The sequence below is a fragment of the Lactuca virosa genome, chromosome 2 (assembly GCF_052849685.1).
Source record: "Lactuca virosa cultivar CGN04683 chromosome 2, Lactuca_virosa_CGN04683_v6, whole genome shotgun sequence".
NCBI lineage: Eukaryota > Viridiplantae > Streptophyta > Magnoliopsida > Asterales > Asteraceae > Lactuca > Lactuca virosa.
Genome location: NC_136427.1, coordinates 66,171,740 through 66,183,950, shown reverse-complemented (window position 1 = coordinate 66,183,950; position 12,211 = coordinate 66,171,740). Strand labels below are relative to the sequence as shown.

At 40.8% G+C, this 12,211-nt stretch overlaps 1 protein-coding gene across 1 annotated transcript; it reads left to right on the top strand.

Moving 5' to 3' along the window:
- Positions 1-10,768: 10,768 nt before the first annotated feature.
- LOC145157473 (uncharacterized) lies at positions 10,769-11,428 on the top strand. Its single transcript, XM_079076505.1, has one exon. It carries the CDS (start codon positions 10,769-10,771, stop codon positions 11,426-11,428), a length of 660 nt encoding a protein of 219 aa, XP_078932631.1.
- The last annotated feature ends 783 nt before the right edge of the window (positions 11,429-12,211 follow it).

Here is a 12,211-nt window from a genome sequence, read left to right as displayed (position 1 = left end):
TCAAAAACCTGAAGTAGCCACGTGAGAAGCACCAAATTTTCTATAACTTTGCTCAAAGTACTGCCAACAGATTCTCCCAGGAATGCTACTCGCATAGAAAGTCTAGTTCACCAACAAAGCTCCCAAAAATCTATGCGATTTATCTAACACTGTTAAATGTATACATAAGAGTAGTACGTAATTAAGATTCTACAGGCTTAGAATTGATGATTCCACTTTGACTCCTTTTCCTTGTCTGGATGTGGGCTTAGAGATGAATCATTTAGTCGACTGCCTTTTCAATCTTAATTATATACGACTCATATACACGGGACTGTATTAGATGAATCAGGCATAAGCCATGCAATGGCTTTCATAACTAAGTTACCCAAGACAACGGGTGGTCATGATACCATTTGGGGTGATTGTCGATAGATTGACCAAATCCGCACACTTTCTGCCAATAAAAGAAACCGACAAGGTGGAGAAACTAACTAGAGCATACATCAGGGAGATTGTGCGACTGCATGGTGTACCAATACCCATTATCTCAGACAGAGATAGTAGATTCACCTAACGGTTCTGGCAATCACTACAAAAATCTCTAGGAACGAGAATAGACATGAGTACCGCTTACCACCCACAAACCGACTGACAGAGTGAGAGGACCATTGAAACTTTGGAAAATATGATAAGAGCTTGTGTGACCGATTTTGGTAAGACATGGGATACCCATTTACCACTCGTCGAGTTATCGTACAACAATAGCTATCACGCTAGCATCAAGGTTGCTCCATTCGAAGCCCTCTATGGCCGCAAGTGCAGATCATCTTTGTGTTGGGATGAAGTGGGTGATACGCAACTAGCTAGAGGACACGTACCTAACAACACTCTCACAGGCCCGAAAATCATAAGAGAAACGACCGAGAAGATTGTCCAAATACGAGAATGATTAAAGTCTCAAGAGACAGACAAAAGAGTTATGTGGACAAAAGATGGAAACCCTTGGAATTTCAGGTTGGGGACCGGATACTATTGAAGGTCTCACCTGGAAGGGATTAATACGTTTTGGAAAACGTGGGAAACAAAATCCAAGGTATATCGGACCATTCGAGATCCTTGTCAGGATCAGCCCGATAGCATACAAGCTTCGATTACCACAGGAACTCAATAACATACATCCTACCTTTCATGTGTCAAACTTAAAGAAGTGCTTGTCCGATGAGACCCTCGTTGTCCCTCTGGACGAAATCGAAATCAACGAAAGTCTCCACTTCGTAGAAGAACCAGTAGAAATCATGGATCGAGAAATTAAAGGAACAAAACAAAGTCACATAACCATTGTGAAGGTCCGCTGGAATGCCAAGCGAGGACCTGAATACACCTGGGAGCGCGAAGATCAGATGAAACAAAAATACCCGCATCTCTTCCCTAGTCCATAAATACTTATCTTAGAATTAATTTCGGGACGAAATTCCCTCTAACGGGGGGTGATGTGACAACCCGATATTTCAAGTCAATGTAGTGATCTAAAAGTCAAGTATTTTAATCTATTTTTGATAAAAAAAAATAGCGTTAAAAATGAAATGTTCAAAAGTCTCAATTGGGTTACATAAAATTATAGATATCGTGACAAGGTTTTCAGAAATATAAAGAACACTCAAAACCGAGTTATAACGAAGAAGTTATGACCAATCAAAGATCCGCGTCAAAACCGGTAAAACACTGTTAAGTGTAAAAAGCGAAATTTCAATAACATACTTTTTAGCCTTAGGTATCCAAACGAAATTCGTAGATTATACTAACCCGTGAACGTACATAAAAAGAACGTCCAAATCTGACTTCGTACGAGGAAGTTATGATTTTTCTAAGTTTCAGAATAGCGGTAGACAGCTAAAAACTCGATATATATATCGAGTGATTTTTAGCCGACGCGACCTAAATGAGAATTGAAGATCTCGAAAATAGTAGTACAACGGTAAAAAGACAGATGAAAACGGACGTCGGATGAAGAAGTTATGGATTTTAACGGACTTTTCTAGTCCCGGCCTGTTCAAAATATAATATTAAAAATAAATCAAAATTAGCCGACGGAGTCTAAACGAAAGTTGTAGAGCATAATCTCACCTACGCGTGGATATAAAGAGCGTCAAAAACGGAGCACGTATACGAAATATATGGATTTCTGAAGTTCAGGGTACGAATTTCCACCACTGTCAGAGTTCACGACGTGAACAGGCTGTTCATGACATGAACAGGCTGTTCACGACGTGAACAGGTGATTGAAACCTTCCAGAGCAAGTGGGCTGATGACGAACGCCATGACCTGAGCAGGACCAAGGTCACGACGTGAACAAGTGGTTCACGACGTGAATCTTGAATTTCCAGCCTATAAATAGAAATCGAGGGCAGCCGGCTTTGGTTGCTCATTTCCATCCTCTCTCCTATACTTCCTCAATTTTTAGAACCTCTAAACCACCCCGAAGCCCCGGTAACACCTCTAACACACGACGGAAGTCCTGACGCCCCGAAGTTCCCGAGAAAACCTTCTTTCCAGTCGAAGTGCTGCCCGCACGAAGCCCGGTTCTTCACCAGAAACTCGGGGATACGTCAAGAAAGCTTATTCCTAGAAACGAAACGCTGTCCACATCACCAGTTATCATGTGAGTTCATACCCCTATAGTTTCACATATTTACTACATTTGGGGGGGGGGGGGGGAATACAAGTGAAACGCAAGAAAAACTTATTTTAAAAATACAAATCTTTATATACAGTCTCTAGTGCTTCATCTGCATTTTGTGTATAAATGTTAAATACAAAAGTAAAATAACGTTACTACTAATGTTGTACTTTACATGCAAAGTTGGTAATACATCAAGGTTACTCATTTCAATGGAACACACTTTTGGAAAAACTATAATAGGTATAGTTTACGAGTTTTTCATGATATTCTACATACTATAAACACTATAAAGAGGAAATACTTACATTTACAAGAAAAATGAACTTTTTATACGTAAACCTATTGATACTAAATTTTGTGAGATGTTTGACTTCACCGTACTTTTAGGTGCTCATTTTAAGTGCTGTATTATAAACCATAATTTCTTGTAGGGAGAGTGTGATATTTGTGTATAGATCTATATGGGACTGACAATCCCGCACCTAAACTGTTAGCTACAGTTAGACTGGCAGGTCTGGGGTGAAAAATGTCATATCATTTCAACACCTGAAGAACGTTGTTACAGGCAGTCAAGTCAGGGTCATTAGCACGGTTATAAAACTCATATGGAGTATTAATATTACATTTTGGGTTTACAGGGCTATCAAACGCATTTGTGGTTATATATATATATATATATATATATATATATATATATATATATATATATATATATATATATATATATATATATATATATATATATGTTTATATATATACAAATAAACTTACACTATTTTAGGTAAGGAAAATACTTATGCATTTCGGTTTTGGAACTTTTAAAACTACCACACACTTATGGAAATATTGGATTTTCTAGAAACAAACTCAGTTATTTTATACAGAAAGGTATACAATTCTAATACAAAAACGTTTATGAACTCACCAACTTAATTGTTGACACTTTTTCAAAACTACTTGTATTTCTCAGGGATTTATTAATACAGGTAAACACAGCTTTTGGGGAAGGGACGCTAAGGCGTCAGTTTCAAAACTTATTAAATCATCATATTGTAATTTATTTTGAATCATGTATCACATCCAACAATGTAACTTTTTAAATTATATTTATGGTGGTTGTGTTTGCTTCCTTTACTATTTACTCAACTGTTATGATACTACATGAAGTCATCCGCCCTCGAACGTTTCCGCCGTTCTGGTTTGGGGGTGTGACATTTTAGCAGCTGTTCCACGTGATCACGAGGAGCATACCGGGGCAGCGACCCTCGTCGCCCAAATTGTGAATCAACTGTGAGAGTGAGGTTTCTTGCTCCTATGATAATTTCTGCGATGGAATGTTGGTTGAGGAATCGGAGACGAAGTGCGTGAGAGTGCATTATTTCCAGATTGTGAGTCGTGACTAATTCGGGACATTTGGGATATCCGACGGTGTGTCGGTATGGGATTACGGGATGACCAGAGGCAGTCCCATCGGGAGGATTCCGAGGTTTTCATCTAAGATACGGGATACTTAGAGTTATGTAGTCACTATCTGGAAGATCGTCGAGTGTTGCGTAGTACATTCCATGAGTCGGAAATGGTACATCTGGCGATCCAGTCTGTAGTGTGGTCTATTTGGTGTGTCAATGGGCGATGGTTCGAACCCTAAGTGGGGGAGAACTGAGTTTTCTGTGGGGGAGGATCCTCACTCTAATGTAGAACAGAAGTTTGGGTTATGAGTATCTGTGGTGCGAGTATATGAGATGGGAGTCATGTGGCAGTCGAGACAGTGTACAAACGCGAGATGATGCATGTCGCACATTCTCGGGAGAAAACGAGTGACTTCACGGCAGGTGGCCGGTAGACAGGAATCTGATTATGGTTTGTGTTTCTTCGGGTGTACCAATGTGCGAGTTTCAAAATGGTTGAGTTGCCAAGGTCAAGATTCGATTTCGAAGAACTAATAGTTCGACGCATGAATTGTTATTTGCACTCCGGGAGGGGCAGCAGATGATTTGCCAATCAACTACAGGGTCGATATGAGTAGTTCGCATGGGCTTCACCAGTGGCAGATGGGGCTTGGGATGACCGTTAACGTGTTCTTAGTCGTGGTGATTCCTCAGTGCTTCCAATTGTGAGTTGGAATGCTTCAATGTTTCGAGTTGTGTGAGTGGAAGAGCATTGGTCGTGACAAGACAATGTGAGTTTCTGTAAGGGTGTATCGAGGTATCTGAGTATGATGCCATAGGTTGGTGGCTTATTATGAGACTTGGGTGTGTCCGACGGCAGGTGGACCATCAAGCGACTATATTTTTACATGTGAGATCATCAGTTAATAGTCGCCAGGCAGGAATTGTTCAAGAGTGTGACTCTACTGAGGGAAGTGCCCTGTCTATGAGAACTTAAGTCAAGAGTAGTGATGCATGATCTGGATAGGTGTGAGCACCTAATTATGTTGGACCGTGGAGTATTCGATAGTGGACTCGGTGTGGTGACGACTTGAGGATGAGATTATGGGGTGATAGGAGAGTGAACAGATCCGAGTGGGAGTAATCACTTAGGAATGTCAGGGGAGACCGTGGAGAGCGCCCTTAGAGAGTAAGAGAGAGTATCGTATGATTACGGGGAGCCATAACATACATGAGTAAGAGAGAGAGTATTGTATGATTACGGGGAACCGTAACATACATGAGTCATAGAGAGAGGTATCATGTGACTGTAGGGAGCCGTAGCATACGTGAGTTAGAGAGAGAGTATCGTAAGACTGCGGGGAGCCGTAGCATTCGTGATTCAGTGAAAGAGAGAAAGAGTATCGTAAGACTGCAGGGAACCATAGCCTTACTAGGCAGGGTGTGACACAGAGGGGCTCTTAGGCCTGGGTAGCCTTGCCAAATGGGTATATGGGAACCTGGTGGCCGAACCAGGGGCGAGTATCGGGTCTCAGCAATGTTCGGAACCCGTGGTGTTTTGAGTTAGAGAGGGGTGTCGCGAGTCGGAAGGATCGAGGTATATGACATGCGTATATTCTTGGAACATGGGTCATGAGGTGAGTACTGGGTTGGGACGAGTGGTTCCAACTCTGTGGCAGACCAGACTCAGATGGGTGAGTTTGGCTCTATCTATGAGGAGAATGAGCAGGTGAGGATTTCGGGTGGATTACATTTTGAGAGGGATGTGTTCCCCATTTGATGTTTTAGACCTGGGTGAACCTGTTCATTGTTTTGAGGAGGACCACGACGCGCATGAGGTAACATGTGGTAAACGACCGAGGTCGTGTGTGGGATGCGATTTCAAATCGAGTGTAGAAACCATTTGGGGTAAAGCGAGCTTCGTAATTGTGGAGTTCAGTGTGAATGGATGAATCAACTCTGTTGAGTAGAACTACTGTGAAGTCCTATTGCCAAATGGGCTAGGGTGGCCTCAGAGATTCAACTATTGGGTCGGGAGTCGATCTCATATTCGGATTTGGTGACTAGCATTGAGAAGCAGCTGGAGTTATGTTTCTGACTATCAATAGATAGTCCGGTCAGGCATGGACGTTGATTTTGGGGCCGGAGCTGAATCATCCTGGGGTCGACAGTGAAATAATTTTGTCTGACGGGAGGTCGGACCTAGAGTAGAGTTTTGATTCCTATGTGGATTGGTAGGTCTTCATTTAGTGTTGAGGACCGGGTATTGAGGTCCACTCTTCAAATGGGTTCTGATAGCATTATCGGAGGTTGGTCATTGGTGCAAGATGACCCCGTTTCTTTGGGTTTCGGTCGGAATCGACTGGTGAGTTGGACATAAGTGTTTAGTAGCTATCTATGGTTAATGACTTGTTTCATCAGTCGTAACAAGTAATCAGAGTTTGAAATGTTTATCGATTCTGTCATTCGATGAGCGAATGACATGGGGATATACCAAATGGGCGATCAGTCGGGGAGACATACCTCTACAGATTCCAAGTTTTGGAGAGGCGGAGTTGGTTCTGCAACAGCGAAGGGTTCGTTCTTCTTCGAGTTGGAGGGTTCGGTTTGATTTCGGTTGTCTTAGGGAGATCGGTTATGTTTCGAATATTCGGTTGCGCTTCTCCGGCTAATTGTTGGGATATGAGTAATGATAAGGAGCGATTTCGAGGGAGAAATCTAATTCAAGTGGGGGAGAATTGTAACATTCTGTTTCGGATCGTCCCTGATTTAGGGTTCGTGGGCTGCAACCCGGACATGAGGAAGCCTCGGGGCTGCGACGAGTTACTAGAAGCGTAGGGCTTCTCTCCACATTTTCGTCGGTATGAGGTTCATTGGAAACAGACTTATAACGAGGAAGCTATGATAGTTTGATGTTTTTGCAAGATAGGTACCTTATTTGAGAAAGGTAGCAGGTGAGTATGCGGGGCGTACGTGTGTGTACGCTTAGCATACTCATGTGCGTGAATTTGAAGCGGAGCCACCTAGTACGTTGGGCGTACCAGAGGGTATGCGGGGCGTACTAGGCACAGGGTGAAAACCCTAAATGGGGGGTGTCCCTATTTAAAGAATATGATGGCCTCATTTCTGGCCACCATTTCCAACCATCAACCCTCTCAAAATCCTAATATCCATTCCTCTAGCTTGAGAGTCCATTTGTGAGCTTCTAAGTGTTCTTGTGGTACCCTTGGAGTGAAGAAGGAGCATGGAAGAGAATGGAGTTGGAGTCCAGGATTTGAATCTGAGCTTTTATGTGGTTGGAACATCATTTGAAGGTATAAAGCTCAAAGCTTTCTCATCCTTTTTGAATTGAGCATATTATGGTCCATTTTAGGGTTTTGGTCCCAAAGCTTGAAGCTTTATGAGTTGTTGAACTCCAGAGCCTAATATCTGTCCTTTTAAGTGTTTCTAGTGGAGAGGATTCATAAAAATGAGGTCTTGGACGTTAAATCCATCCAATGCATGAGATATGAGCATTTTTAGGAGTAAAGAGTGAGTGTATTTGGGTTTGGGACTTTATCAGCCATGCAAAGGCTTAAAGTCATGAACTTTATGGAGTATGAGCCTTTAGGGAGTCCAGATCTGAGAGTATAGCTATGGTCTTAACGGGTTAAGACCAAGAGAGTGGAAAAAGAAAGACTGGACGTACGCCGAGTGTAAATCCAGTACGCCCCGTGTACTGATCAAGTGTCCCTGATGGCCAGATCTGGATTCGTAAGTATGCTGAGCGTACCAAGGGAGGTACTCCCCACGTAACCTTGCTGTGGGCTTTTTGGGCTAAAACGCACATTGGGCCTTAAGTGTTAGGCCTGGATTTTTGGGCCTATTGTGCTGGAGATTTTGATCAGAGGAATATTGTGTATGTCTTGGGCCATTGTGTTGGACTTGCCATTTGGACTTAAGTTTAAGAGTTGGGCCTTGGGAGAGCCCATTTAGTATTGGGCCTTGGTGAGCCCAATGAGCTTGAGTTAATTATGGGCCGGGTAGTGAGCTATCTTTAGACCTAATGAGTGAGGTTTGGTCTTAGATCTTAATTGGGTAATTGTGGGTTTTGGTTCAGTGTTAGAGGCCGATATGCAGCCGCAGCATCTATAGGAGTTGTTCATCATCCGAGGTGAGTCTTCTCACTATACTTACCTAGAGTGGTAATCTTGTGTGACTGGAGGGTCTTATGTGTTTATATTTGAGTATTGTGATATCCTGCATATTGTCTTTGTGATTTATGTTGTGTATTCTTTTGAGCTTACTGAGTTACGACCGAAGGGTCCACCCGAGTTGTGGGACTGGAGGGTTCCACTGAGACACATTGACCGGAGGGTCTTATTTGAGTATAGCCATGAGAGGCTAATGAGATATGTGTGGTATTTTAGGGAACTCACTAATCTTTGTGGTTACCGTGTTATGTGATATGTGTTTCAGGTACTTCTCAGGATCGCGGGAAGGCGCTGGCTTGATTGTACACACGAGAAGGAGCTATGTTTTGAGGATCCTAGATTTTCATTCAATGATCTATGGATATGTGTTTTTGGATATTTTGATACTTTGGGGTTTTTGTGAAATGTGTTAATGAGAATTATGAGATTTTAAAATATTTTTTTTTAAATTTACGGTGTTACATTAGTTGTTTGTCTGTCTGTATATGTTGACATATTACCTGTGAGAGTTTAGAGCGGCCCAACTATATGCGGAAGGCAAAGATACTCATGGTAGACCAACTTTATGTTTAAGGCAATGTGGCGTACCAACTTTGTGCTGAAGGCCATTACTTGTATGCAGTATATGTAAAATGTTGTATGTGATATTTTAGAGAAATCACTAAGATTTGGCTAACAGTTGTGAACTAAATATTTTTCAGGTACTTCGTCAAATCATGGGAAGGGGAAGGCTTGATTGTATACGTGTATCGACGTTATGTTTTGAGATTTCGTCATGTTTCTGTTTTATACTATGATTTGGACAATTGGGTTTTGATTATCAAAAAATGGTTTTCCTTACGAATGAATGAATATTTTGAATGAAATATTATCTTTTGAAAATGAAAATTTTGGTTTGAAAAATGGGACGATACAATTAGAAAGGGATAATACTGATTCAGACAGAATAAAAGATTCTCCGTTGATTCAAACACTATACCTATGGGATAGAGGATGAGGAAAAAAACAAATATTTCACATATTGCTTTTAATCAATCTGATTTATTTCGTACCCTTCGGCCAATGAGAAAATGAGTCCAACTAAAGGATCTAACTTATGAGACTTAAGGAATAACATAAAAAAAGAGGCCAAATTATTGATTTAAATAAAATTCAATAGAATAAATAAATAAAAATGAAAATAAAATAAGCAAATAAAAATGAAGTAGAAGAACTCAGATTCAAACGAACAAATTTAAACTTGAAAATGATCTTTCTGATTATCGAAGAATAAGGGGCAAGGGGATTGATCTAGAAAGATCTCTTGTTCTTATTATAAGATCGTGATTGGATTCACATGTGTTTGGTAAAGAGAATAGTCTTCTCATTTGAGAAAAATAAAAAACGGAAAGTTTCAATTGGAACATGAAAACATGACTAATTTGGTCCTAGTTTCTCTTTGAGATGGAGTGGAACAAAGTGGGATTCTTGAACATGTAAAACGATCCACTAACTTTGAAAAAAATTGAAAGAGGATTCATATGAGGTGAAATCTCACGCACGTTTCTGTAGAGTGGCAGTAAGAGTGACTTATCTATTAACTTTTCCGTTGTCGCGCAAAAAAAAACAAAACAAAAAAAAACAAACAAACTTTACGTTACGTAAAGTTGCAAGAATACGATTAACCTATGGATTTGAAATCACTGCTTATATACCCGGTATTGGCGATAATTCACAAGATCATTATTTAGTCTTAGTAAGAGGGGGAGGGTTAAGGATTTACCTAATGTGTGATATCATATTGCTTGAGATGATGATGGAGTAAAGGATCGGTGTGAGATATCACATTCCATGACTTGTATCCGTTGATGATGTCATGTGAATTTCTAGAAACATATTAAGTGTATGGCTAACTCAATAACGAAAGTTTCATAAGGGGACTGGAGCATGCTACCATGAGACAAAAGATCTTCTTGCTAAAGAGATTCAATTCTGAACTATTATATGTCCAAAGGTCAATATTGAAAATTTTTCAGAGGTTTTCCTTGACTTTGTCTATGTCAACAAACAATTCGAAATGTTAGCGTATATATTTATTATGTATTGTATTTGTATTTAGATAGTTAGCCCATACGTGGCCCTTGGCCTATTTGATGTATTTCTATATATATATACAACTAATGAAGTAATACAAGGCATGGGGTTTTTATCACGATTACATGGTATCAGAGAACCCTAGTCGCCGAATAAGCTCTTCTTCTCGTCTCGATTTTGGTTCCTCCCCTCTCTTTCGTCAATCATGGTTGACATTGATGCTTCATCCTTTTCTGTCCCTCCTCTGGACAAAACTTCTTCCTCCATCAACATCAAACATGTGGTTCCACTAGTTCTCGACCTTTAAACAATGAATTATGACATATGTCGCGAGATTTTTGACACCCACTGTAAGGGGTACGGTCTCTCCAAACATCTTCTTCCCATCACCAAAAAGTCTCTTGCAACAACTGAAGAATGGGAGTGTTTAGACAACATTGTAAAATCTTAGATGTATTGCACGTTTTCTCAGTCACTTCTTCACATGATTTGGAAGAAAAACTCATCTGCATATGATTTTTGGAATCACATGGAGATGCTTTTTCGTGAAAATAAACAAACCTCATCCATTCAAATTGACAATGAGATCAGAAACATCACTCAAGGTGACTCCTCTATCAGTGCTTACTACTCTCGTATCAAGACTCTTGTTGATTTACTAGAAAATTTGGAAAACCCGATTCCTGAGATCAATCTTGTGTCTTATGCACTCAATGGGTTGTCTTCCAAGTACCATTATACTGCTACTACTATACGTCATCGTGATCCTATACCATCCTTCATGCAAATGCGGTCCATGTTATTGGTTGAAGAATGTCAACTCCTTCAACATCAGCAGCGGCAAACCACTCCTACTCCCAATCATTCTGATCACGCCTCTTCTCCAACCATCTCTCTACTGATAGCACCACAAACACACCCAAACAACGAAACTCTTACCGTGGGGGCCGCTATGGTGGTCGGAATGGCCATGGCGGTTGTGGTGGTTGCAATGGTGGAAGGTTTGGTGGAAGTTCACATCAACAACAACATCTCGTTGCACCTCATGGTTGGGGGTAAGGTTGGTATTGATTGTCGACTCCAGCCCAGACGCAACCTGGTCTCCTTCTGAGCCCACCAGCAATGCTTCAGCCGGCCCACCAGCCTATGGTCCAACAACAGTTAGCCCAAATACCGCCTACTTCAGCCGGCCCATAATAACAAGCCTAACAATATCATTTTTTTGCGTCACATTCAATTCCCATCTCACAACATCAGGTGTTGATCAGTCCATCTTAACAACAAATGTTCCAACAGCCAACAAATATTCCATAGGCGTTCCAGATAACTTCAATGGCTGATCCAAGCAACAGGGGTGGTATACGGACACATGAGCTACCTCCCATCTTTATCAAGATGCATGTATACTTACTAAAATTTCCAATAAGCGTAATTTTTATTCATCTGTTTTAGTTGGTGACGGATCTTCAATACTCGTGAGTAAAGTTGGTCATTCTACTCTCCCATATCCAAACCCATATCGTACTCTTGTTTTGCAAAATGTCTTAATTACCCCTCAAATCATTAAAAATCTTATTTATGTTCGTAGTTTTACTTGTGAAAATTCATGCACTATTGAATTTGACCCGTTTGGTTTTTTTGTGAAGGATTTACGAACCAAACAAATTCTTATGCGGTGTGATAGCACCAGAGATCTCTATCCTATCACCAATCAATCTCCCCAAGCGCTCCTCACCATTGCTCCACTCGCTTGGCACTAATGTCCCAATCAACATGTCTTCAAGCGTTTAGTTGATGATCGTTTTATTTCTCGTTCTTCAAATAAACTTTCTACTTTATGTGAACCTTGTCAACTTGGGAAACATGTTAAATTACCTTTTGCTATCTCAAATTT

Coding starts and splice junctions, on each gene's coding strand:
- LOC145157473 (XM_079076505.1), top strand. CDS start 10,769: ATGTATTGCACGTTTTCTCAGTCACTTCTTCACATGATTTGGAAGAAA.